This window comes from Macaca fascicularis, chromosome 13 (genome assembly GCF_037993035.2).
Source record: "Macaca fascicularis isolate 582-1 chromosome 13, T2T-MFA8v1.1".
Taxonomy (NCBI): domain Eukaryota; kingdom Metazoa; phylum Chordata; class Mammalia; order Primates; family Cercopithecidae; genus Macaca; species Macaca fascicularis.
The window spans coordinates 6,349,660-6,372,692 of NC_088387.1; the positions used below are offsets into that span (position 1 = coordinate 6,349,660).

General features: G+C 39.3%; 1 protein-coding gene across 50 annotated transcripts in view; it reads left to right on the forward strand.

Annotated features, from left to right (window-relative positions):
* The window catches only part of MAP4K4 (mitogen-activated protein kinase kinase kinase kinase 4), a 191,719-nt gene extending 169,125 nt beyond the window's left edge, over window positions 1-22,594 (forward strand). For 31 of the 50 annotated variants that reach the window (XM_045368703.2, XM_015433294.4, XM_074011140.1 and 28 more), the window contains 9 exons: window positions 1,391-1,508; window positions 1,827-1,997; window positions 4,736-4,879; window positions 10,697-10,831; window positions 13,351-13,451; window positions 14,979-15,128; window positions 15,675-15,834; window positions 16,680-16,819; window positions 19,048-22,594. In XM_045368703.2, the coding sequence (XP_045224638.1) occupies window positions 1,391-1,508; window positions 1,827-1,997; window positions 4,736-4,879; window positions 10,697-10,831; window positions 13,351-13,451; window positions 14,979-15,128; window positions 15,675-15,834; window positions 16,680-16,819; window positions 19,048-19,131 (1,203 nt within the window). In that variant the 3' untranslated portion in view covers window positions 19,132-22,594. Of the gene's footprint in view, window positions 1-1,390; window positions 1,509-1,826; window positions 1,998-4,735; window positions 4,880-10,696; window positions 10,832-13,350; window positions 13,452-14,978; window positions 15,153-15,674; window positions 15,835-16,679; window positions 16,820-19,047 lie in introns of all 50 variants that reach the window. The other 19 variants (XM_074011139.1, XM_074011143.1, XM_015433297.3 and 16 more) reach the window with 1 other exon arrangement.
* The last annotated feature ends 439 nt before the right edge of the window (window positions 22,595-23,033 follow it).

The window sequence follows — 23,033 nt, forward strand, 5'->3', positions numbered from 1 at the left end:
TCAGTGGTTTAGAAGCCGAATTATTTTTGGGAAACCTAGAAAAAATTAGGATGTTAAGCAAGAAGGGCAAAGGTTTGAGCTTGTTTTTAATTTAAAATTTTGTATGGGAAATCTGTGTGCTCCTTTGAAGGCTTGGTTGTGGTGCTCAGTCTGGGTGTTAGCTCAGTCTGGGTGATTCTTTGCTCTTTGAACAGGGTTATACTCCAGGTGTAGTGACGTAGCCCACTCGAGCACCCGTACTGAATTAAACAAGTGATTTGATTCCACAGAAGATTTGGTTTCAGTGCCTTTATCTACCAGTTGAGGGAGGTTAGAAAGAATCAGAAAAATCCTCTCCTCCTGAGGAGCAGGGGCAAGTCAACCGCTTCCTAGACAGGCTTGGCATCGACTGGACTGGCCACTGACTCATGGGACAGGGAGGGAAGCTGCCAGGGGACAGACGTTCAGGTGGGAAGCTTCGGGGAGGGCATGGGCTCTAGGACATGGCGACTCTCGGTGTCCATGGAGGGGTCCAATGGTACAGGACAAAAGCACTTGATCAGACATGTTCCTTTTTTCTCCTGAGATCTATTTCCCACCTACACTCACATTCCTCCTTATATTTATATTTTAAACTTTGCTCCATTTCGCTCTAATGTGCAGTATTTTACTATAACCCTTAACTCACTAAACCGGCAAATTTATTTTTCTGTTTGTTTTGTTTTTAATTGTCATTACATTTCCACTTAACAATTTGTTTCACTTTCTTTGTGTTTTTTTGTCTTAAGTTACATTATTAACCAAAACACTAGTGCTCCTAAAAGATCAAAAGGATGTGCCTTCTTTTGTCATTTGCACTTTCACTAATGAGTCCCCATTTGGTATGGGTTTAATGGTGATGCACCTAAAACAACAATAGCCAAAGCTTCTGTAGCTTTCTGGCAAGAGGCTCAATTTAAAATAACTAGAATTATTAATAATTGCCAATATTCCAGCATAGGTTATTTGGACTCTTTTGGGTAGGAGAATAAATTCAGAAATGGGTGAATTGAGATAGACATTTCAGACCTCCTTTAGGAGTTTCATTATAAGTATTTACTTAATTTGTTTTCAAGCTAGGCACACGAAATATAGATTTCATTGGTAGCTTGCAGCACCGCTTTGTAAATGAGCAATGTCTCTGGTAGAGATATGGCTCCTGCAGTGGTTCCAAGTAAAGCAGCCTGCCCTGAGGGTTGCTATGCCATGTGGAAGCTCCCTGCAGAGCATTTTTTGGGGTAATGATGCAAGAGAAATAGAGCAAAGTATTGGGAAATAGTTAGTGCAACACAGAAGTGAATTGAAATGTATATTTTTAATGTTCATTTTAAAAATGCCAGTTGTATTAATAACATTGAAATTTACATTGCAGACTCAGTCCGCTAGTAGCACACTCCAGAAACACAAATCTTCCTCCTCCTTTACACCTTTTATAGACCCCAGATTACTACAGATTTCTCCATCTAGTGGAACAACAGTGACTTCTGTGGGTAAGTACAGTAGCAACAAGAAAGCAGCTGACAAATGGGACTTTATCTTTGAGTTGCTCTTTTGGGTGGCTTAGGTGTAGCTGGTTGTTCACAGGCACAGACCTCTGGTACAGAAACTTCCCATCCCAGTTGGATTGCCTTATTTGCAATGCTCTGCAGAGTCCATTTCCTTTTTCCATATATATTGCTTACAGATACCTTCTCTTTGACAAAGTGTTGGTTATACCACATGAATATTTACTTGAAGTGTATTGGGGGAGGGAGGCAGGCATGGTGTGTGTGTGTACAGAAAATAATTTCAAATGTATTGTGTTTCAGTGGGATTTTCCTGTGATGGGATGAGACCAGAAGCCATAAGGCAAGATCCTACCCGGAAAGGCTCAGTGGTCAATGTGAATCCTACCAACACTAGGCCACAGAGTGATACCCCAGAGATTCGTAAATACAAGAAGAGGTTTAACTCTGAAATTCTGTGTGCTGCCTTATGGGGTAGGTGTCTAGCCACTACTCTAACACTTTCATTTTTATTCTGAGCAGTGGCTGGTCTTTTAGAGAAGTATTGCTTTGAACAGTTTGTGGATAGACAGGATGGAAGACTTCTGTGATGCCCATCTCCTGTCACATGCAGAGTGGTGTATTAGCAGACTGGTGTGGCACATGTATATGCTTGACTCATTTTAACTGTCAAATATTGGAATGATTAATCTCCATTTTATTTTTATTGAACAAATTTTTAGTAGTAGTTTTGTTACATGGATATATTGTATCGTGGTGAAGTCTGGGTTTTTAGTGTAACCATCAACCCAAATAGTGCACATTATACTCAATAGTGTACATTGTACCCCTGAACCCTGAGGTTGACTGTTTTCACTATAAAATTCAATCATATCTAGCAGTGGAAATGTTGGAGAAGTATATTTATAAAAACTTACTGCAACATGCAACCCAGTATCTTTCATTTTTCATGCTCGTAATTTCCAAGGACTTCACAGTGACTATATTCTTTTGACTATTAGCATTCAGTACTTTATAAAATTATACTGTACAATTATACAATTTGGAAATATATCATGGAGAAGTAGAAGATAGAGTGTAAGTGCCACAATACCTTCAGCTTTTGTGTTTTGAAAAGAGTCTTCAGCTTATCTTGTTACTCCCTCATTCCTTCTCACTGTAAAATCTTGAGGTTGATGTTTATATGTTTATTTTTAGAAATGCAAATAATATTTTGTCACAAGGCTCATATTTTGTGTAGTTATTACCAGATTCTTGACATAGGAGTTTAAAAAAATCTACTTGATACTGAAGATTGACCAGGAAAATAACAAAATATTGTGTAAAATAGAACCTTTGAAATGGTATCTGTCTGGCAGCAGTTCTATCAATAAGTATGCGTCTTTTCTGCCAATAATTTCTGAGCTGTTTTAGATCAATTTGCCTAGATATATGCAGGGAAAACACTAAGCATAATATTCAAATAAGTTCCACCTTGACAAGGATATAGTCAGGGCAGAATGGCCAACCTCACAAATAAAATTATATGAAAATGAATCACATATTACATATTTAAATATTTTTCTTTAAGTTGTACAGCATTTTTTTTTTAATCTCTAAGCATTAAATCAGTATCCCCACAAGCATTGCTTGGGTGGATACTCTCCTCCAGATGTTGGGATAATCCCAACTCGGTCAACTCGATAGGGACCAGGCACGAACTGAGAGACAGCTCTAGGAGCGTTGTTCTGTCAGTGCCGTCACAATTATTTATTTCAAATTATCTGGAAATGGGGTGTGGGCATACGTGTGTGTGCCATGATATTCTTCCCCCTCACTCCCTCTACACAAATACTTTATTCCTTGTCTTGATGAGTTGATGACTGAGGAAATCAGCACATACATACATGTATCCAATTCCCTAGGAATGTAAGGTTGTCTGTGCTACATGTTACAAAGGTGATTCTGACAGTGAAGGTTCTAGATCAAGGAACAAGAGCATTTGGGGAAATACATGAATGATCAAGAGGGAGAAGTGCTTTGGCCAAGCGGTAATCAGTCTTAGATGCCAGCCCAAGGCCTTTGGGACAATTTCTACATGGAATGTGCAGTTTTTGAAGGTAGTCATAACTTGAGTATTTTAGCAAGATTAGGATTGATTGGATGTACATCATGAGAAAGTAGAGAGAAGCTCCTTTAACAACCTTAATTAAGGTCTCTGTCCATCACTTATAAGGCTGCCAAAGCCTGAACAATTGTGAGAGCAGAGGAAAGGGAAAGTAGGCACAGAGAAGAGGTTTTCTCTGGCTCTAGTGGCCAGTTTTAGCTAGTTTTGCAGAGCAGCTTGGGAGCTGTTGATAGAAATGGCAAAAGTTATGAGGCTAGTTTCAGTAGAGATCTGCAGTGGGTGGAAAGCAGGAGGCAAAGTAGCAGCGTGGTATTAGGAGTCACTGGTTTTGAGGCACGCTCACACACAGGTGTGTGTGTGTCACCAAATGGACACCAGTGGAAATGTCTCCACTGAAGAAGCAGAGGGCAGGTGTGGAAACAAGGAAGGAGATGTCACATCACAGCAGAAGAGTGTGGAGACTGTGACAGTACAAGGTTAGAGAAATAGGGTGAGTCACATGGGGAGGTCACAATATTTTGATAGTCCTAAGAAATGGAGGGACAAGAGAACTGAGTGCAGTTGTTTCTTGATGATGGTGGAAAGTAATCTTTAAGAAAAGCTTAAACGTGAGTGATGGAAGCCAAATCATAAGCTGTTAAGGATTTGAGGGCTGTATGTGGCCCATTCCAGAGATTTGCCAATGAAAGATAAGGAAGCACAAAGAGATCATGGTATCAGGTGAAGGTTTGTTCAAATGTGTGATGTGGCTAATTAGACATAGAATCTGTAAAGACAGGAAATAATCAGCATATAACATTCTCGAGGAACTGAGGAAGAATTAGAAACTAATGGATTATTAAGGAAATTGATGGGATAAGGGTTTCTTTTTCTTTCCCTTATCCTTTCTTATGTTTAAATATGTCAGCATCATTGCTACATGGTGATGTGTTACAGGATTGGTTACTTTAACTATTTGACCTCTGACTATTTTAAGGATTTCTTCTTCTGGGTGAATTAAGGAAGCTGCACTTTTTTCCAAATAGATGATGTTATCCTTTCTGTGCAACCTGGGGATTTGCCAAGCATAGCATAAAATTGAGGCCTTTCTGTGTCCCTGAAACAGGAGTGAATTTGCTAGTGGGTACAGAGAGTGGCCTGATGCTGCTGGACAGAAGTGGCCAAGGGAAGGTCTATCCTCTGATCAACCGAAGACGATTTCAACAAATGGACGTACTTGAGGGCTTGAATGTCTTGGTGACAATATCTGGTGAGTATTTGTTTTGTAAAGCAGAATATGTGACACCATCTTAACACTATTGTTAACAATCTTGTAGCTTTACAAGGTTGTTTTACAATGTTGTAGCTTTGCACACTAAACAATCTTAACAGTATTGTAGCTTTACACACTAAACTTCAGTTAGCTCATTCTCTGATGTACTGATTAAATAAGATACAGCCGCATCGAGGCTTGACAATCATGTGAGCTGAAGATGTATTCAGATGCAACTCACACACGCGCATTTGATCTGTGGCTCCTCCAAAAGCAGTCTTGAGAAGCATACGAATGTATGCTTTCTCACTGGCATCTCTCACTGCTCTCTCTGCCCAGTTGCTTGTTAGATTTCATTTGCCTTATCCAATATGTAGGTCTCTGGCCACTCCTTTCCACCAGACTTTTTTTTTTTTTTTTTTTTTTTTTTTTGAGACAGAGTCTCGCTCTGTTGCCCAGCTGGAGTGCAGTGGTGTGATCTCGGCTCACTGCAACCTCCACCTCCTTGGGTTCAAGCATTTCTCCTGCCTCAGCCTCCTGAGTAGCTGGGACTACAGGCGAGCACCACCACGCCCGGCTAATTTTTGTACATGCAAAAGGAAGTATTCTTTGCCGTTATTGTAAAAGTATAGTATTATGGTTTTTATTATGTGAATTAAGACAATTATGTCTCTTTTTTATTTTTATTTTTATTTATTTATTTTGAGACAGAATCTCGCTCTGTCGCCCAGGCTGGAGTGCAGTGGCGCGATCTCCACTCACAGCAAGCTCCGCCTCCCGGGTTCACGCCATTCTCCTGCCTCAGCCTCCCAAGTAGCTGGGACTACAGGCGCCGCCACCACGCCCAGCTAATTTTTTGTATTTTTAGTAGACACTGGGTTTCACCATGTTAGCCAGGATGGTCTCGATCTCCTGACCTCGTGATCTGCCCACCTTGGCCTCCTGAAGTGCTGGGATTACAGGCGCAAGCCATTGCGCCAGGCCAATTACGTCTCTTTTTAAGAAGAGCATTTTTCTTAGTGTAAATTGTATAATATAAACTACTACAGGAAAACAACTAGGAGAAATAAAAAGTAAAATCATCCAGAGATCATATCTTTTAACTTTTGTAAGTTTTTAACTTCCAGTCTTTTAAGCATACATCACACTCACTATACACTTAAGGGAAAAAATCTGCATAAAAATGGTTATACAATATTTCAAACATACAGGGGATAATAGGAATAATGGCACCCACGTACTAACTATAACTCGCTGGTTTGAACAGTTGTCACAGTACACTGTTGTATATACAGTCAGCATCCCTGTTCCTCCCCCATCTACCTGTCCATGGCAACCTCTGTCCTGAAGTTCGGGTGTATCCCATCCAGGCCTGATTGTCCAAAACACGTAGTCTGCTTTCTCCATGCCATTGAACATCCTTCCATGGTCTCCATTGTATATGACCACAGGCTGTTTCCTTGCATAGATGTATTAAAATGTATTTACTTATCTTCTCTTGTTGCCCTTTAGGTATATTCCCTTTTTTTTTTCTCTCATGTGAACATTTTTCACAGATATACTGGTAGCTTACTTAACCTTTAGGCGCATACCATGTTACATAGATCATAATTTCCTAATAATTAGTGTTATTGCTTGGTCAAATGGTATGCAAAATTGTAAGACTTTAAATGGGTCTTGTATACCACCACTTACAGTCACTTATGATATTATAATCACTTATGAAACCACCAATGGTTTTGATTTAATTATCTGCTTGTTAGTACAAGCTTGTTATGTAACATATTTGCTTGTAGTTATTTTATTTCTCATATATGCTTTTGGTTGTTAAGTAAAGGAGTTTCTTGAAATGCAAAAATTTCACTATTTATACTTAAATGAGGAAACAGCCATTTAAAACTAGAGTTCTGATGGCTGGTAGTTATTTAAGTTGGAGAAAACAAATCTGCATTTAGTGATCCAGTGAAACTAGACAGTTCATGGGGATCAGTAATCAGCTGAGACCAGGTGCGGTGGCCTATGCCTGTAATGCAAGCAATTTGAGAGGCCAGAGCAGGAGGATTGCTTTTGCCTGGGATGTTGAGGCTGCAGTAAGCTGTGATAGCACCACTGCGCTCCAGCCTGGGTGACAGAGTGAGATCCTGTCTCAAAAAAAACAAATTAACCATTATAATCAGCTGATACCAGTAATCATTTTTTGTTCTACTTTTCTGTTTTTTTTTCTTCCTTATTAGCTTTTAATGGTTTTCACAATCATAAATGTAGTACATGTCAATTGTAGGAAGCTTCAAAAATAGAAAAAACTTAGGAAGACTCAAACAAAATGTCACCCCAATCTCAGAGGTAACTCTTACTAACATTTTGTATTTCCCTCTCCTCTTTTCTGTAAATACATCTCACAAGATGGAAACAAAACATTATATGTAAAACTATGTGGTCTTTTTCTTCTCTTAACATGTATTGAATATTTTCCTGCAAACAATTCCCCAAAAGTTAAAAGGATGATACTGAAGTATGACATACACAGAAAGTACAGATAAGCATACAGCTCAGTGAGCTGACACTCTCAGAATCCATCCAGATAGCCCCACCGTCTGAAGACATGGAACATTGCCAACACCCCAAAACTGCCCTGTGAAGCCACCCAGGGACTGCCCCCAGAGGCAAGCACTGTCCAGACTTTGAACACGTTAGGTCGATTTTGCCTTCATTGAACTAATTTTATCTAATGATAAAACAGTATGTGTTCTAGTGACGGCTATGTCTTTTTTTTTTTTTTTTTTTTTTTTGAGACTTTTTCTAAACGTTTTTTCAGTATTTTGCAGTTTAGCCATTCTGAAGGGGTGTAGGAATTAATAGGCATATCTCACTTTAATTTGCAGTTTCCTAATGACATATGGTACATCTCCTATGTATATCTTCTGGTGAGGTATTTCTTCTATCTTTAATCCATTTTGTAATTGGATTGTTGCTCTCTTATTGTTGAGTTTTATTTTGGATTTAAGTCTCTTGTCAGGTATGTGTTTTGCAGATACTTTCTGCCCGTTTGTGGCTTGCTTGTTCATGCTGTGGAATGATGTCTTTTACAGAAGCGAAGTTTTTAATTTTAGTGAAGTCCAACTTACTAGCTTTTTCTTTCATGAATTGTGCTTCTGGTATTGTGTCTAAAAAGTCATTGCCAAATCCAGAGTCCCTTGGATTTTCTTCTGTTACCTTCTAGAATCTGCTTTATAGCTTTGTGTTTCACATTTAGGTCCATGATCCATTTTGAAGTGATTTTTGTGAAAGTTTCAAAGTTTGTGTAGTGGTGGTTTCTTCTGCATGTGGGTATCTAGTTGTTGCAGCAGCATTCATTAAAAAGACCAGCCTTTCTCCATTGAATTGCTTGTGCTCCTTTGTCAAAGATTACTACTATATTTGTATAGTTCTGTTTCTTGTTTCTGAGACGGAGTCTTGATCTGTCATCCAGGCTGGAGTGCATTGGTGAGATCACGGCTCACCATAACCTCCGCCTCCCAGGTTCAAGTAATTCTCCTGCCTCAGCCTCCCGAGTAGCTGGGATTACAGGCACGTGCCACCATGCCTGGCTAATTTTTGTATTTTTAGTAGAGACGGGGTTTCACCATGTTGGTCAGGCTGGTCTCGAACTCCTGACCTTGTGATCCGCCTACCTCTGCCCCACAAAGTACTGGGATTACAGGCATGAGCCACCACGCCCGGCATACAGTTCTATTTCTGGGCTCATTTTTTCTTTTTTTTCCATTTATGTATTTGTCTCTTTTGGTGCTAATAACCACACTGTGTTGATTACTGTAGATTTATAGTAAATCTTGAAGTCAGGTACTGTCAGTCTTTCAACTTTGTTCTTTTTAAATATTGTGTTGACTGTGTTGGGTCTTTTGCCTCTAGAGTCAACTTATTGATACATACATAATAACTTGGGACTTTGATTAGAATTGACTCTATGGATCAAGTTGGGAAGAACTGATGTCTTGACAATACTGAATCTTCTATCCATTAAGATGGAAATCTCTCTCCATTTATTTAGTTCTTCTTTCATTTCATCAGAATTTGCAGTTTTCTTTAAATAAAACTAGCAAAGGACTAATTTTATTAGATTTATTGTACCCGTTTTGTTTTTTTAAGTACTAGTATAAATGGTGTTGTAGTCTTAATTTTAAATTCTAATGGTTTGTTGCTGGTAAACAGGAAATACAGGAAAGTGACCAACCTTTTTATTTTATTAGGCTTGTATCCTGCAACCTTGCTATAATTCTTGCTATAATCGCTTGTTAGTTCCAGCAGGGTTTTTGGTTGGTTGGTTGGTTTTGGATTTTTTTTTTTTTTATTGGTTCTTCAGGATTTTCTATGTAGACAATCATGTCTTCTGTGAAGAAAGACAGTTTTATTTCTTCCTTCCCAGTCCTTGTACGTTTTATTTCCCTTTTTTTTCTAATTGCATTAGCTAGGACACCCAATATAACATTTACTAGGAGTTATGAGAAGGGAAATCTTTCCCTTGTTGTCTATCTTACAAGGAAAGCATCTAGTTTCTTGCTGTTATGTATGACATTAGCAGTAGGGTTTTATGGTAGATGTTTCTTATCAAATTGAGGCAGTTCCTCCTCTATTCCTATTTTCCTGAAAGTTTTTATTGTGAGTAGGTGTTGGGTTTTGTCAAATGTTTTTCTGCATCTGTTGATATGATCATGTGATTTTTCTTCTTAGCTTGTTGATGTGAGTGTGTGGCTGGCTTTGCCCACCATCGTTTATGTTGTTGTTGCTTGTAGCTGTAGTTTCTCTTTGTTCCTTTAGATGACTACACCACAATGTATTTACTCATTTTACTATCCATTCAGAGATTAATGTTTCCTGTTTGGGGCTATTAGGAACCATGCTGCTATGAACATTCCTGTTGGTGTACTTGGGGGCATACACATACACTTACATTAGGAGAGAGATTACCAGATCATATGTAAGATATGCATATGTCCTATTTTAATAGATAATGCCAAACTTACAAAAGCAGTTCTAACAGTTTACACACTAGTTTCTGAAGTTTCTAGTTGTTCCACACCTTGCCTACCTTTGATATTGTCAGTCTTTTAAATTTTAGACATTCCAATAGGTGTATGAAATCATCTCATTATTGTTTTAACACACGTTATTACTGTTGAGAACGAGCATCTTTTTGTGTGTCTCTGAGATCACTTCTTTTGCGAAGTTCCGGTTACAGTGGCACGTCCAGTTTTTCTATTGGGTTATCTCCTGTTCTATTTGATTTGTAGGAGTTCTTTACATATTCTGGATATGACTCCCTTGTCAGCTGTTTCTGTGGTACACATCTCCAGCTTGTGACTTGCCTTTCCCTAGGTTTAAGTGCTGGCATTAAGTGATTGATTTAACCCTTGTGCTCATCTGTCAAATGGGAGATAGTAGCTACTCTAGAGGGTTTTGAGAATCAGATGGCATAGTACATGTGAAAGCATCTTATAAGCTTTTTTGGTTGTATTATGCAGATATTTGTGTTACTTTGTAGTTTATTGATACTACCCATCTACATAAGTGTGAATTGATTGTTTTTTAAAAACTTTCCCTCTAGCCCAGGCCTGTACCCAGTGATAATTCTGTAGGGATTTCAAAAGTCCATCTGAGCAACTTGAATTGAGTTTCTAGTAAAACTTTGATACAAAGGGGTTTTCTTGGAGAAAATGATATGTACTCTTTGTAGAAGTTTCTTTGGGTTACTATTGTTATTAATGATGAGACCTACTTCTGAATATGCATGTAAAATATTTATATTTGTTTTGCTAGGCAAAAAGGATAAGTTACGTGTCTACTATTTGTCCTGGTTAAGAAATAAAATACTTCACAATGATCCAGAAGTTGAGAAGAAGCAGGGATGGACAACCGTAGGGGATTTGGAAGGATGTGTACATTATAAAGTTGGTAAGTTCTAGAAGCGTCATATTTTGTTTTTCCAGAGTTTAATTAGAGTTCAGTTTGAATTTTAAACTTTAAATTTTCACGGGTTTTTTGGAAGTTTGTAATAATAAACTTGTTTCTGAAACACGTGAATCATTTCTGGTGTTCTGTTTCCAAGGCACATTCTAATCTTGAAGTCTCATCTAGACATTGTCTTATTCCCTCTGTGCACCTATATGCATAACAGAGTTGGTCCCTGCAACTCACTCCACCCTCAGTCTCCCCTACGCTGTTCATCTTGTGAGAGTCTTTCCACTCCTCCTCTTTGACAGTCCACATTCCTGTCCTCTGTAAGATGTGGTTCACGGTAACCTCTTTAAGGAAATCTTGCCAGTGGAAGCCAGCTGACTTGAGTCCTTTTTTACATGCCAGGCTTATTCTCCACTTAGAGGTCTGAAGGTCCTTGGCAGGCACTGGTAAGAGAGTTTGAGAGTTTGACTCTAGGGCTTATGGCCTGCCGTTTTGAATTAAGTGCCTGTGCACAGCTACTGTGCTCCTCACTAGTAAGTGAGCCCAGCTGGCCAGTCAGTGTTTTATGGCAATTGTATTGTTTTTTTTCTCCTTGGCATGAAGCAGTGATTCTCATGAAATAAAATCTTACAGAAACAAAACCGGAACTTTTTTTTTTTTTTTTTTTTTTTGAGATGGAGTTTTGCTCTTGTTGCCCAGGCTGGAGTGCAGTGGTGTGATCTCAGCTCACTGCAACCTCCACCTCCCGGGTTCAAGCAATTCTCCTGCCTCAGCCTCCTGAGTAGTTGGGATTACAGGCACCTGCCACCATGCCCAGCTAATCAAAACCTTTTTTTTTTTTTTTTTTTTTAATATGAAAAAAACAAAATACTGGGACAAATGTTAGACATACGGTAGAAAAAATGGACCTTAGCTAAATTAAAGTTTTATGGGAAAGATGTGATATTCTTAACAGAATTTAAACAGGAAGTTTTTCTATATACCTAAAACTGATTAATGTTACGGACCTATTGAATGTTTCTGCTTGCGTGTTTTCTTTTTTCTGTGTTTATGAAAATCTGTACATCATCAGTTCCTCTGTTCGCAGGGATGTTGTCATGCTTGGCATTGCCTTGTTCGTGTAGTCTGTCTGCACCCCTCAGCTCATTGGTTAGTGGTGATTGTGGGAGCTGCCTCAGTATCTCAGACGATTCTGATGATACGGGAAAGAGAACTATCTGCTTAGGATAGATTTTAGGATTAGGATTTTCTGGAAGTGGAAAGTGTTTTTATTTGTTGAGGTATAACTAAAATCATCTAAGGCTAAATATAATGAAACAGCTCATAACAGATGAAATGTACATGAATGGATTATCCTACAGGGGGAGCAAGAGGCAGACATGTTAAAAGTCTGTTGGGCTTCTCCCCCAGAACAGAACAATAGTCTTTTTGCCTGTCACTCGTACAGAATGAATCATAAGTATTTTCAGGAAATAAGTGTGGATAATATCATTCATTCGTTGTCATTATGGTTGCCACCAGGAACAGGGAGCTATTTAAATGTATATTAAATTAACAAAAATTAAGTAAACCTTAAAATTTAACCCTCAATATCATTAGTACATTCTGAGTATCCAATAGCCCCATGTGTGTAGTGGTCATCAGATTAGCAGTACAGATACAGAGAATTTCTATCATCGCAGATGTCTGTGAAACAGTACTGGTTTTGTCAAACTCTTAGAAACCTTTGTGTCTTAATGTTTGTTTATTGATTTATTTAAACAGTGGTAATATGTAGAGTTTAACAAGGGGAGTTATCAGTTAACAAGTTCTCTTTCATGCGCAAAGAAGGAATCAAGTAGTGGTGTGATGTCAGCTTGTAAAGAAATCATGGATCTGCATTAGTAAGTCACATGTACTCAGGGACCCCTGGGAGTACCTGTTTTGTCAGAGTTGCCTGGCAGTAAGGGCACCAAAATAGCTATGGGAAGGAGGCAGTTTTACTACTTCTGTAGATCAGGAAATGGTCTTAGTGATACTTGGACTTGTGCACAGATACTTCTGTTGGTAGAATCCAAGACTCCTGAATATTTTAGTATAAGCCTTTTTTCTTCCTCAGTCTGTGTGAGCCCCATGCAGGACTCGGGAAAGTTGTAAGGAGTACCTCAGTCTCTCTGTATGTTTCAGAAGTCTCTTGGCTGATCAATCATGTTGTTATTCATTTGGAGTGATACTGAGCCCTTGAAGACTTTAGGGTGGTATACCTGGCATTGTCCTTGATTAGAAAATATCTTGGAATCTTTTATAAGAAGATGAGGATCATTAGTGAAAGTACTCATTGATGGTCAACCTACATTAAAGAGTTGGAAAAGGAAACTATGAGGTGTGATCTGTCTCTGAATTTTTCCCCTGCTTGTTTGGATGAATAAATAGAAGGCATATGTATAAAGTTTGCAGAAGACAACTAAAACAGTTTAGAGGGCTATATTGATACTGACTGTGCTTCCCTTGCTTTTTTATTTACTGTTTTTCAGTAAAATATGAAAGAATCAAATTTCTGGTGATTGCTTTGAAGAGTTCTGTGGAAGTCTATGCGTGGGCACCAAAGCCATATCACAAATTTATGGCCTTTAAGGTAACAACATCAAGTGAATTTTAAAATAGTATTGGCCATGCAAGCTGCAACCAAGAGTCAGGGAATACATTTAAAAAGTCTGAACTGTTAAAATTGCTAATATAAAAGCTATGTGCTAATATAGCATATAACTTTATCATAAGAAACCATTTCTAATGTAATGTAATGTAATAAGCTTAGTTAATCTGCTTTCTAAGCCCACAGAGTGAGAAGGAGAGAGAGATGAATGTTGGGTAGACACTATAATTGATGTGGCAATGTGGTAACAGAGGAAGAGAGAACAGCACTTCCACCCTCCAGTTAAAAAGGTGACCTTCACCTGAGTCATGGATGCGTATAAAGATTTAGATGTGTTTTTGATAACAAAACTGTGTCTGACGGGCAGTTTTAAGGTATATCTGTTCATAAAATACTAATTAAAAATTAAATTACAGAAATTCTAATGACAAAGAACAGTATTACATAGTAAGTGAAAAACGTTAAAATATTTCATATGATTCCATTTTTGTTTAAATAAAAAACTCAGGTATAACATCTGAACTAATGTATAAATTAAGATGTTTTTGCCATTTTGCATGTATACAGTTTTAGGAAAGTAAATGATTGAGTACTTAGTGTTAAAATTAGGACTCTTTTCATTTGGGAGTTCACAAAAATACTCATGGAATTTACAAATATACCTCACATTGCCTGGTGATTGGCTTTTTAGAATAGTTTTTTTATTTTATTTTATTGAAGGGGTAAGTTTAATTTATTTGGAAAATTTATATTTTTGGATTGCCTAGTGCTTGATTTCCCAGTGAAGCAGGATAAATGGAGTTACAATATTTGCTTAAAAAATAAATCCAAGTGTTACTGAATAAAGATAATTGGTTATACAGTTATATTATCTTCTGAGATCTGACCTTGATATTCTTTATATACCAGGTACTGTGCTAGTTGGTTTTATACATATTACCTGATTTAAAGCTGCTGTTTCATTATCCTAGTCTTGTGAACTGTGGGTAGTGATGTCAATGAAAAACGGAGACCACCAGCACAATCCAAGCTGTTGTAGCACATACAGCCTTTTCACCATTTTAGTCTAGTCAGAAAATTAGAGATCTTTATAGTTCAGATAGAGGTTAGTATGGTAATAGTGATACAGTTTTCAGTGTGTGACTCCTACAACTCCTGTTGCTCTCCTGTGCATTTGAATAGTTGAGTAGTATGCTTGGGAAAGTCCTCGCTATTTTACTGTGCATGCTTTTCTGATCAAGGCAGCCAACAGCACAGTAAGTGACAGAGCAGAAATCTTGGTCTGGATAGGGAGATTTGGAACATAACTTCTGGAAGAAGTATCTTCCAGATGCTAATTAACAGGCAAAAACATAATAAAGACTAATTTTGTAGAGTATTGTTGCTTACCGTTGTTGCCAGTGTGGCTCAGTAATGGAATAACTGAGTATGTTGGGTCTTCTCTAGTTTGATCTGTTAGAAGTAAGTTCTCCTTCATCTTCTCACTTCCCTCTTATGGCTTCTTTGCAGTCATTTGGAGAATTGGTACATAAGCCATTACTGGTGGATCTCACTGTTGAGGAAGGCCAGAGGTTGAAAGTGATCTATGGATCCTGTGCTGGATTCCATGCTGTTGATGTCGATTCCGGATCAGTCTATGACATTTATCTACCAACACACGTAAGAAAGAACCCACACTCTATGGTTGGTTGACTGGCTTCATTTTGTTTTGACTTTTTTCTTTACTCTGCTTAGTGAACTAACACAAGCAGGGATTCTTCATTTCCCCTCGGTGTGGGGGTGAGTATTTAAATGATAAGCAATTTTCAGTAGCTCCAAGCTCTTAGACAAGTGGAAATCCACCTTCCTGGCTCTGTGGAGCCCTTGTGAAAACCCCTTAGCCCTTGCTTTGACTAACATGGGATGGATTTGGGGCAGTTGCTGGCAGGCCAGAACATCCCTGGGTTGGGAGTGGTTCTCAGTTGGAGCCCAGCATCCAAATATGTTTCATGGGCCTCAGGAGATGTGAGTCAGTAGAGTATATTACTGGGAAAGAGCAGACTTGGGGATATATTTTTGCATGAGTATTCTCAAATGTTATCTAATTGCTGTATTTATCACCAGGGATATGGTACCAGCGCATTCACCAAGAGTCTTACTGAGCACTTTCACAGGGCTGGAAATAACCACAGACATTCTTCCCTGTACTTTGTTCCTGTTCTCTAGATCCAGTGTAGCATCAAACCCCATGCAATCATCATCCTCCCCAATACAGATGGAATGGAGCTTTTGGTGTGCTATGAAGATGAGGGGGTTTATGTAAACACATATGGAAGGATCACCAAGGATGTAGTTCTACAGTGGGGAGAGATGCCTACGTCAGTAGGTATGGAGAACTTGGGAAAGGCAGCATTAGTGAATGTGGAGCCGTGTCTGAGACTGCATGTATCTATCATGCTGACTTTATATGTCCTTCAGACCTTTTGGCTACCATTGAACAGAGTGGTTGGCAGTAGATGGTAGAAAGTTAGATTGTAGTCCGTGGAAATAGTCATAGGTCTATTTTACAACAAAATCCAAGAAATTATTTTATACTTTAAAAATCCTGTTATCATAATCTCTCATTTAATCCTTAAAACATCCACAGGAAAATCGGACATGTTTTTGTTGACCACTTTGTAAAGGGAGACAGAGAATTGGTAACGAATTGGTAAAGGGAGACGGAGAGAAAGGGAAATTATTTGCACTTGAGAATGGTAGAGCCGTAACTACAAACAGCCTTGTGCATAGTTTCCTAGTTTGCGTTCAGTAATAAAGACTGATATTTGACATTCTCATGGGTTTCTATTCCAAAACTATTTTGGTTTTATTGTAGTTAAGTCACTGTCTCTGATCACTCATCGTTTCTCTTCCCTGCCTTCTCTCGTGATTGGATTGATAAAAATATGTGCACTAAACTCTAAACTCAGTGGCTCATTTTTCTAGATAGGCATGAAAGGCCTAAGGAGAATGAAATAGATCAACCACTGATGCAAGTCACTCCTTCACAGAATGGACAAGGTGGTTACAAAGGCAGAGTTCCTTGAAAACAAATATTTAAATGCTAGGCATTTAAATTTTAAATTTTAAAAAGATTTAAAAGTATAAAAATATTTGTTTATCACATAAGCAACATCTTTTCAGGGCTGTTTCCTTATCTTTAATGGTTTGTAATTTTTCCCTCCCCAAAAGCGTATATTCGATCCAATCAGACAATGGGCTGGGGAGAGAAGGCCATAGAGATCCGATCTGTGGAAACTGGTCACTTGGATGGTGTGTTCATGCACAAAAGGGCTCAAAGACTAAAATTCTTGTGTGAACGCAATGACAAGGTAATGGTTTTCTTATGGATTCTTTTTAGTGGCTCTGTCTTTTAGTAATGGCTTGTTTTGCATGGAGTTTGATTATTAATTTCCTTGGAGTTTTGATAAAAATAATCAAGGAACTTTTTAAACGTTGCTTTTTAGTCATGTTTGTGAGGATTGGGTTATGTTTTGCTTTTTGCTATGAGGGGACAGAGATATTTTTCCGCTGTAGAAATTAACATATTTGGGTTTTGCTTTGTATATATATTTTTAACTCTATTAAATGACCTGTCTAGGCTATAACAATTAGTTTAGAGATAGGGAAGATAAAAGCTGCCAGTTGAGTTGACTGAAATTCTTTTGTGAGTGGAAGGAACCACCGTGCGATTTGCCTACATCGAAAGGTTCCTCTCGCCTGATGTGTGTCAAGAGGATGCCCCTTGTTAGTCTGTGAGTGGTGAAATTGTTTCCTAGGTTTGCATGTCAGAAATGTTTCACAGTAAAAATCATCTTATGCAGACATAACATAACCTCCTGCACCTGAGACGCCATGGCATCACACCCCCTTTGCTTTTCAGAACTGGCCGTATCACTCCAGGGACGATTCCTGTGGCAACTTCCTCCCAGGAAGTCCCTTTCAAACTGGCTTTGGAGGGGAGCAGGTAGATGGCCAGGGGCGTTGACCCATCCCTGTTTGCCAAGGGAGAAGGCATCGAGGGTGGAACTGATTTTTACTAAGCCCTACCCTTTCTTTCTTCTGTCCAGTCAGACCTTTGAAACTTGGCTCTGAAGAACGTTTCTGCCTTTTGCCTCACATTGACAGACTAGCAGTCAGCCCAGTTCTCAGATTTAAACATTTAATCATTTAATGTGAGAAAGAAGAAACTACACATCTGTCCTTGGCAGCTGGTCCTGCTTGCCCAATACATCCCAAACACAAAGTCGCTTCACCCCCACCCACTGTCTTCTGCAGCCCTACAACTCAGTTTCAAGTGGAGTTTTGCCTACAGATGATCTCCCAAATCTGTGACCTTGAAAATCTCTATAGCTCAGACCTAATCCAGGATTTTGTCAGCTTGTTGGCTTATACTTCCTAAGTATGTTTACTGTAGCTGCAACTATAACATTCTTTGAATTTCAGGCACTTAAATATTTTTATCATGCATGTCATGTCCTTTAAGATATATTAATAAAAGGCACAAAAATTCTATTACTTTATGGATTATATGAAGAATTAATACATTTTTTGTTGATTTTTAAAAAGAAATTAGTTAAGGAGTGTTCCCTGTTGCTCATTGTGTGTGTGTGTGTTTTTTTTTTTTTTTTTGCTCATTGTGTTTTTTAAAGACATTTATTTATTAGAAGGTGTTAACAGTAGAAGCAGAAAGAAATAACTCTTCAGAAACATCCATTTTTTTCTTTGTGTTCTCACAATATGCCAATGTATAAGGAGTTAGTAGTAACAAGCCTGAGTTGTAATAAAAATTGGCTGCAGATGGTCACTCCTTACAAAGTATAAATTGATAATCGCCCCAGAGGTTTTTGTGGGTTGTTAGTTTGTTTGTTTTGATGATGGAGTCTCGCTCTGTTGCCCGGGCTGGAGTGCAGGGGCATGATCTCGGCTCAATGCAGCCTCTGCCTCCTGGGTTCAAGCAATTCTCTGCCTCAGCCTCCTGAGTGGCTGGGATTACAGGCGCCCACCACCATGCCCAGCTAATTTTTTGTATTTTTAGTAGAGATGGGGTTTTACCATCTTGGCCAGGCTGGTCTTGAACTCCTGACCTCATGATGATCCACCTGTCTCGGCCTCCCAGAGTGCTGGGATTACAGGCGTGAGCCACCGTGCCTGGCCTTTTTTTTTTTTTTTTTTTGACATAGAGTTTCCCCCTATTGCCCAGGCTGGAGTGCAGTGGTGTGATCTTGGCTCACTGCAGCCTCCATCTCCTGGGTTCAAGTGATTGATTCTCATGCCTCAGCCTCCCGAGTAGCTGAGATTACAGGTGTGTGCCACCACATGGTGTTTTTAGTAGAGACGGGTTTCGTCACGTTGGCCAGGCCGGTCTGGAACTCCTGGCCTCTCAAAGTGCTGGGATTACAGGTGTGAGTCACTGTGCCCGGCCTCAGTTTCTTTTGAAAAGGCTCTTTGGGGGTCTCAGCTTCTCGTACAGTGTTGAGGATGATGGTGGCTTAGATTCCCTGGCTGGAAGTGCTGCATGACCATGGTAACCACGCCCTCTCTTTTCTGGCTTTTGCAGGTGTTCTTTGCCTCTGTTCGGTCTGGTGGCAGCAGTCAGGTTTATTTCATGACCTTAGGCAGGACTTCTCTTCTGAGCTGGTAGAAGCAGTGTGATCCAGGGATTACTGGCCTCCAGAGTCTTCAAGATCCTGAGAACTTGGAATTCCTTGTAACTGGAGCTTGGAGCTGCACCGAGGGCAACCAGGACAGCTGTGTGTGCAGACCTCACGTGTTGGGTTCTCTCCCCTCCTTCCTGTTCCTGTTTTACCAGTTTATCCCCATTCTTTTTTTTTTTTTTTCTTACTCCAAAATAAATCAAGGCTGCAATGCAGCTGGTGCTGTTCAGATTCTACCATCAGGTGCTATCAGTGTTTGGGATTGAGCATCATACTGGAAAGCAAACACCTTTCCTCCAGCTCCAGAATTCCTTGTCTCTGAATGACTCTGTCTTGTGGGTGTCTGACAGTGGCGACCATGAACACGCCGTAGGTTTTATTGGCAGTGGGCACAAGGAGGTGAGAAGTGGTGGTAAAAGGAGCAGAGTGCTGAAGCAGAGAGCAGATTTAATATAGTAACATTAACAGTGTATTTAATTGACATTTCTTTTTTGTAATGTGACAATATGTGGACAAAGAAGAAGATGCAGGTTTAAGAAGTTAATATTTATAAAATGTGAAAGACACAGTTACTAGGATAACTTTTTTGTGGGTGGGGCTTGGGAGTTGGGGTGGGGTGGGTTAAGGGGTCCCATTTTGTTTCTTTGGATTTGGGGTGGGGGGTCCTGGCCAAGAACTCAGTCATTTTTCTGTGTACCAGGTTGCCTAAATCATGTGCAGATGGTTCTAAACAAAAAAAAAAGGAAAAAAAAAGAAAAAGAAAACGTGTGCATTTTGTATAATGGCCAGAACTTTGTTGTGTGACAGTATTAGCACTGCCTCAGTTAAAGGTTTAATTTTTGTTTAAACCTAGAAGTGCAACAACAGTTTTACCACAGTCTGCACTTGCAGAAGAAAGAAAAAAGTTCAAACCACATGTTTATTTTTTTTGCCTACCTCATTGTTCTTAATGCATTGAGAGGTGATTTAGTTTATATGTTTTTGGAAGAAACCATTAATGTTTAATTTAATCTTAATACCAAAACGACCAGATTGAAGTTTGACTTTTATTGTCACAAGTCAGCAGGCACAAGAACTGTCCATGAAGATGGGAAATAGCCTTAAGGCTGATGCAATTTACTTCCAAGTTTAGAAAGCAGAATGCTTTGTTTTCACCAGATTCAGCATTAAAGGTTGATGGGGCAACTGCAGCCCGTGACACAAGAGATCTCGGTGTTCTCGATGTGGGGGGTGGGTGGTAGCAGACAGGTGGTCACATTAGAATAGTCACACAAACTGTTCAGTGTTGCAGGAACCTTTTCTCGTGGGCGGGGGAGTTTCCCTTTTCTAAAAATGCAATGCACTAAAACTATTTTAAGAATGTAGTGAATTCTGCTTATTCATGAAGTCGGCATCTTCTGTGTTTTAGGTGTAATACCGAAGTCCTGGCTTTTCTCGTTTCCTCACTTGCTCTCTTGTTCTCTGTTTTTTAAACCAATTTTACTTTATGAATATATTCATGACATTTGTAATAAATGTCTTGAGAAAGAATCTGTTTCATGGCTTCATGGTCATCACTCAGCTCCCCTAAGGATGTTACCGTCTCTGAAAAAGATCAGGGGCTCCGTGTCCCAGTCCTGCCATCTGACTTTCCTCTTGTCGAGTTCCGAGTGGAAATACTGCATTATGGCCGCTTTAACCTCAGTCATCAAAAGAAACTTGCTGTTTTTTAGGCTTAATCTTCCTTTGTGGTTACTTTTCCTGTATATTGTGAAAATGGGGGATTTTCCCTCTGCCCCCACCCACCTAAACACAGCAGCCATTTGTACCTGTCTGCTTCCCATCCCACTTGGCACCCACTCTGGCCCCTGTCAGTTTCCTCTTCCTGGTTCAGTATTTTTGAAAAAGGCCCTCCTTTCAGCTACAAACATCTGGTAAGTCAAGTACATCCATCCACCCATGAATGCAGACACAGCAGCTGGTGGTTTTGTGTATACCCATAAAGACAAGATAAGCTGAGAAGCCTTACTTTTTGGGGAGGGAAAAGAAGATGGAAATGGATGTTTCATTTGTACGAATTTGGAGCAGTGCTGAAGGCCAAAGCCGCCTACTGGTTTGTAATTAACCTAGAGAAGGTTGAAAAGTTAATCTTACCTTTAAAGGGATTTGAGGTAGGCTGGATTCCATCACCACAGGACTTTAGTTAGAATTAAATTCCTGCTTGTGATTTATATCCACGCTTAGGCTTTTCATAAGATGAAACATGCCACAGTGAACACACTTGTGTACATACCAAGAGAAGAAGGAAAGGCACAGGTGACTGTGGCTCCTTCCCTGGCTTTAGAGAACAGTAAAAGGTGGGCAGATGTCTTTGAAGAAATGCTCAATGTCTGATGTTAAGTGGGAGAAGGCAGAGAACAAAGAATGTGGCATCGCGGTCTTACATTATCCAAAGACTTGAAGCTCCACATCTGTAAGTCAAGGGTTACACAAAAAATGCAAATGGTGTTTCACTGGAATTACCAAGTGCTTAGAACTTGAGGAAAACTGGCTTTCCCATAGGTGGTGAAGGGGTCTGAGCTCACACCGAGTTGTGCTTGCTCTGCTTGTGTAGCTCCAGGCACCCCGTGGGCACTGTCTTGGTGTTTGTGGTGAACTGAATGGAATCCATTGTTGGACTTAAGTTACTGAAATTGGACCATCCTTTGTCCCTCTAGGCGGGGGCTTCCTGGTCTGTGCTTTACTTGCCTTTTTTCCTTCCCTTCTTAGCCTCACCCCCTTGTAAACCAGATTGAGTTGCTATAGCTTGATGCAGGTACCCAGTGAAGTTTCTCCATAAAAGATTGGGAGTCGTTGAAATGTTTAGATTCTTTTAGGAAAGGAGTTATTTTCCCCCCTTTTACAGGGTAGTGACTTCTCCACAGAAGTGCCAATATGGCAAAATTACACGAGAAAACAGTATTGTAATGATTCCATTACATACGGAACATTGAACTGTTATAGGAGTGCTCTTCCAAACAAAACAAAAATATCTCTAGGTTTAGTCAAAGCTTTCGTAAGTAATAACCTTTCTGTATTGAGATCAGAGTAACCCTTTCTGTATTGAGTGCAGTGTTTTTACTTTTTTCTCATGCACATGTTAATGTTGGAGAAAATGTTTACAAAAATGGTTTTGTTACACTAATGCGCACCACATATTTATGGTTTATTTTAAGTGATTTTTTTAATGGGTTATTTAGGTTTTCGTCTTAGTTGTAGCACACTTACCCTAATTTTGCCAATTATTAATTTGCTAAATAGTAATACAAATGACAAACTGCATTAAATTTACTAATTATAAAAGCTGCAAAGCAGACTGGTGGCAAGTACACAACCCTTTTTTTTGCAGTGCTAACTTGTCTACTGTGTATTATGAAAATTACTGTTGTCCCCCCAACCTTTTTTCCTTAAATAAAGTAAAAATGACACCTATGTTACGTGACATGAGTTTGAAATATGTTCTGAGCCTTCAGAATGTTTCCTTCCTGTGAGGATCCATATTTGATGCACACACCTGCCTCCCCTGAGCTGCCCGCACCAGAGCAGGCTCCTGTATTCTGCTGTCTCAGACGACAGGGGCTTGCCCAAGGCCAGGCGTAGATTATGGAAGTAGCCAATGTTTGTCTAAAGATCTCAGAGATGAAGTGGGAGATGAACCTCCATCACCATGTTCCTGAAGCCAACACGGAGTAAAGCTGGTCCTTATCTTTAAGAAAGAAATAATGTTGCATTTTTGCAGTTTCTGAATTTGGATCAAAAAGTAAAACAGCATGATGTCTGTAATAGGACAATTAAAGTAGCTCTTTCTCAGTTTGGCGCATAAATACTAACTTGGGTCTAATCATTGGAGCCCCTTCAATGTAAGGTCATT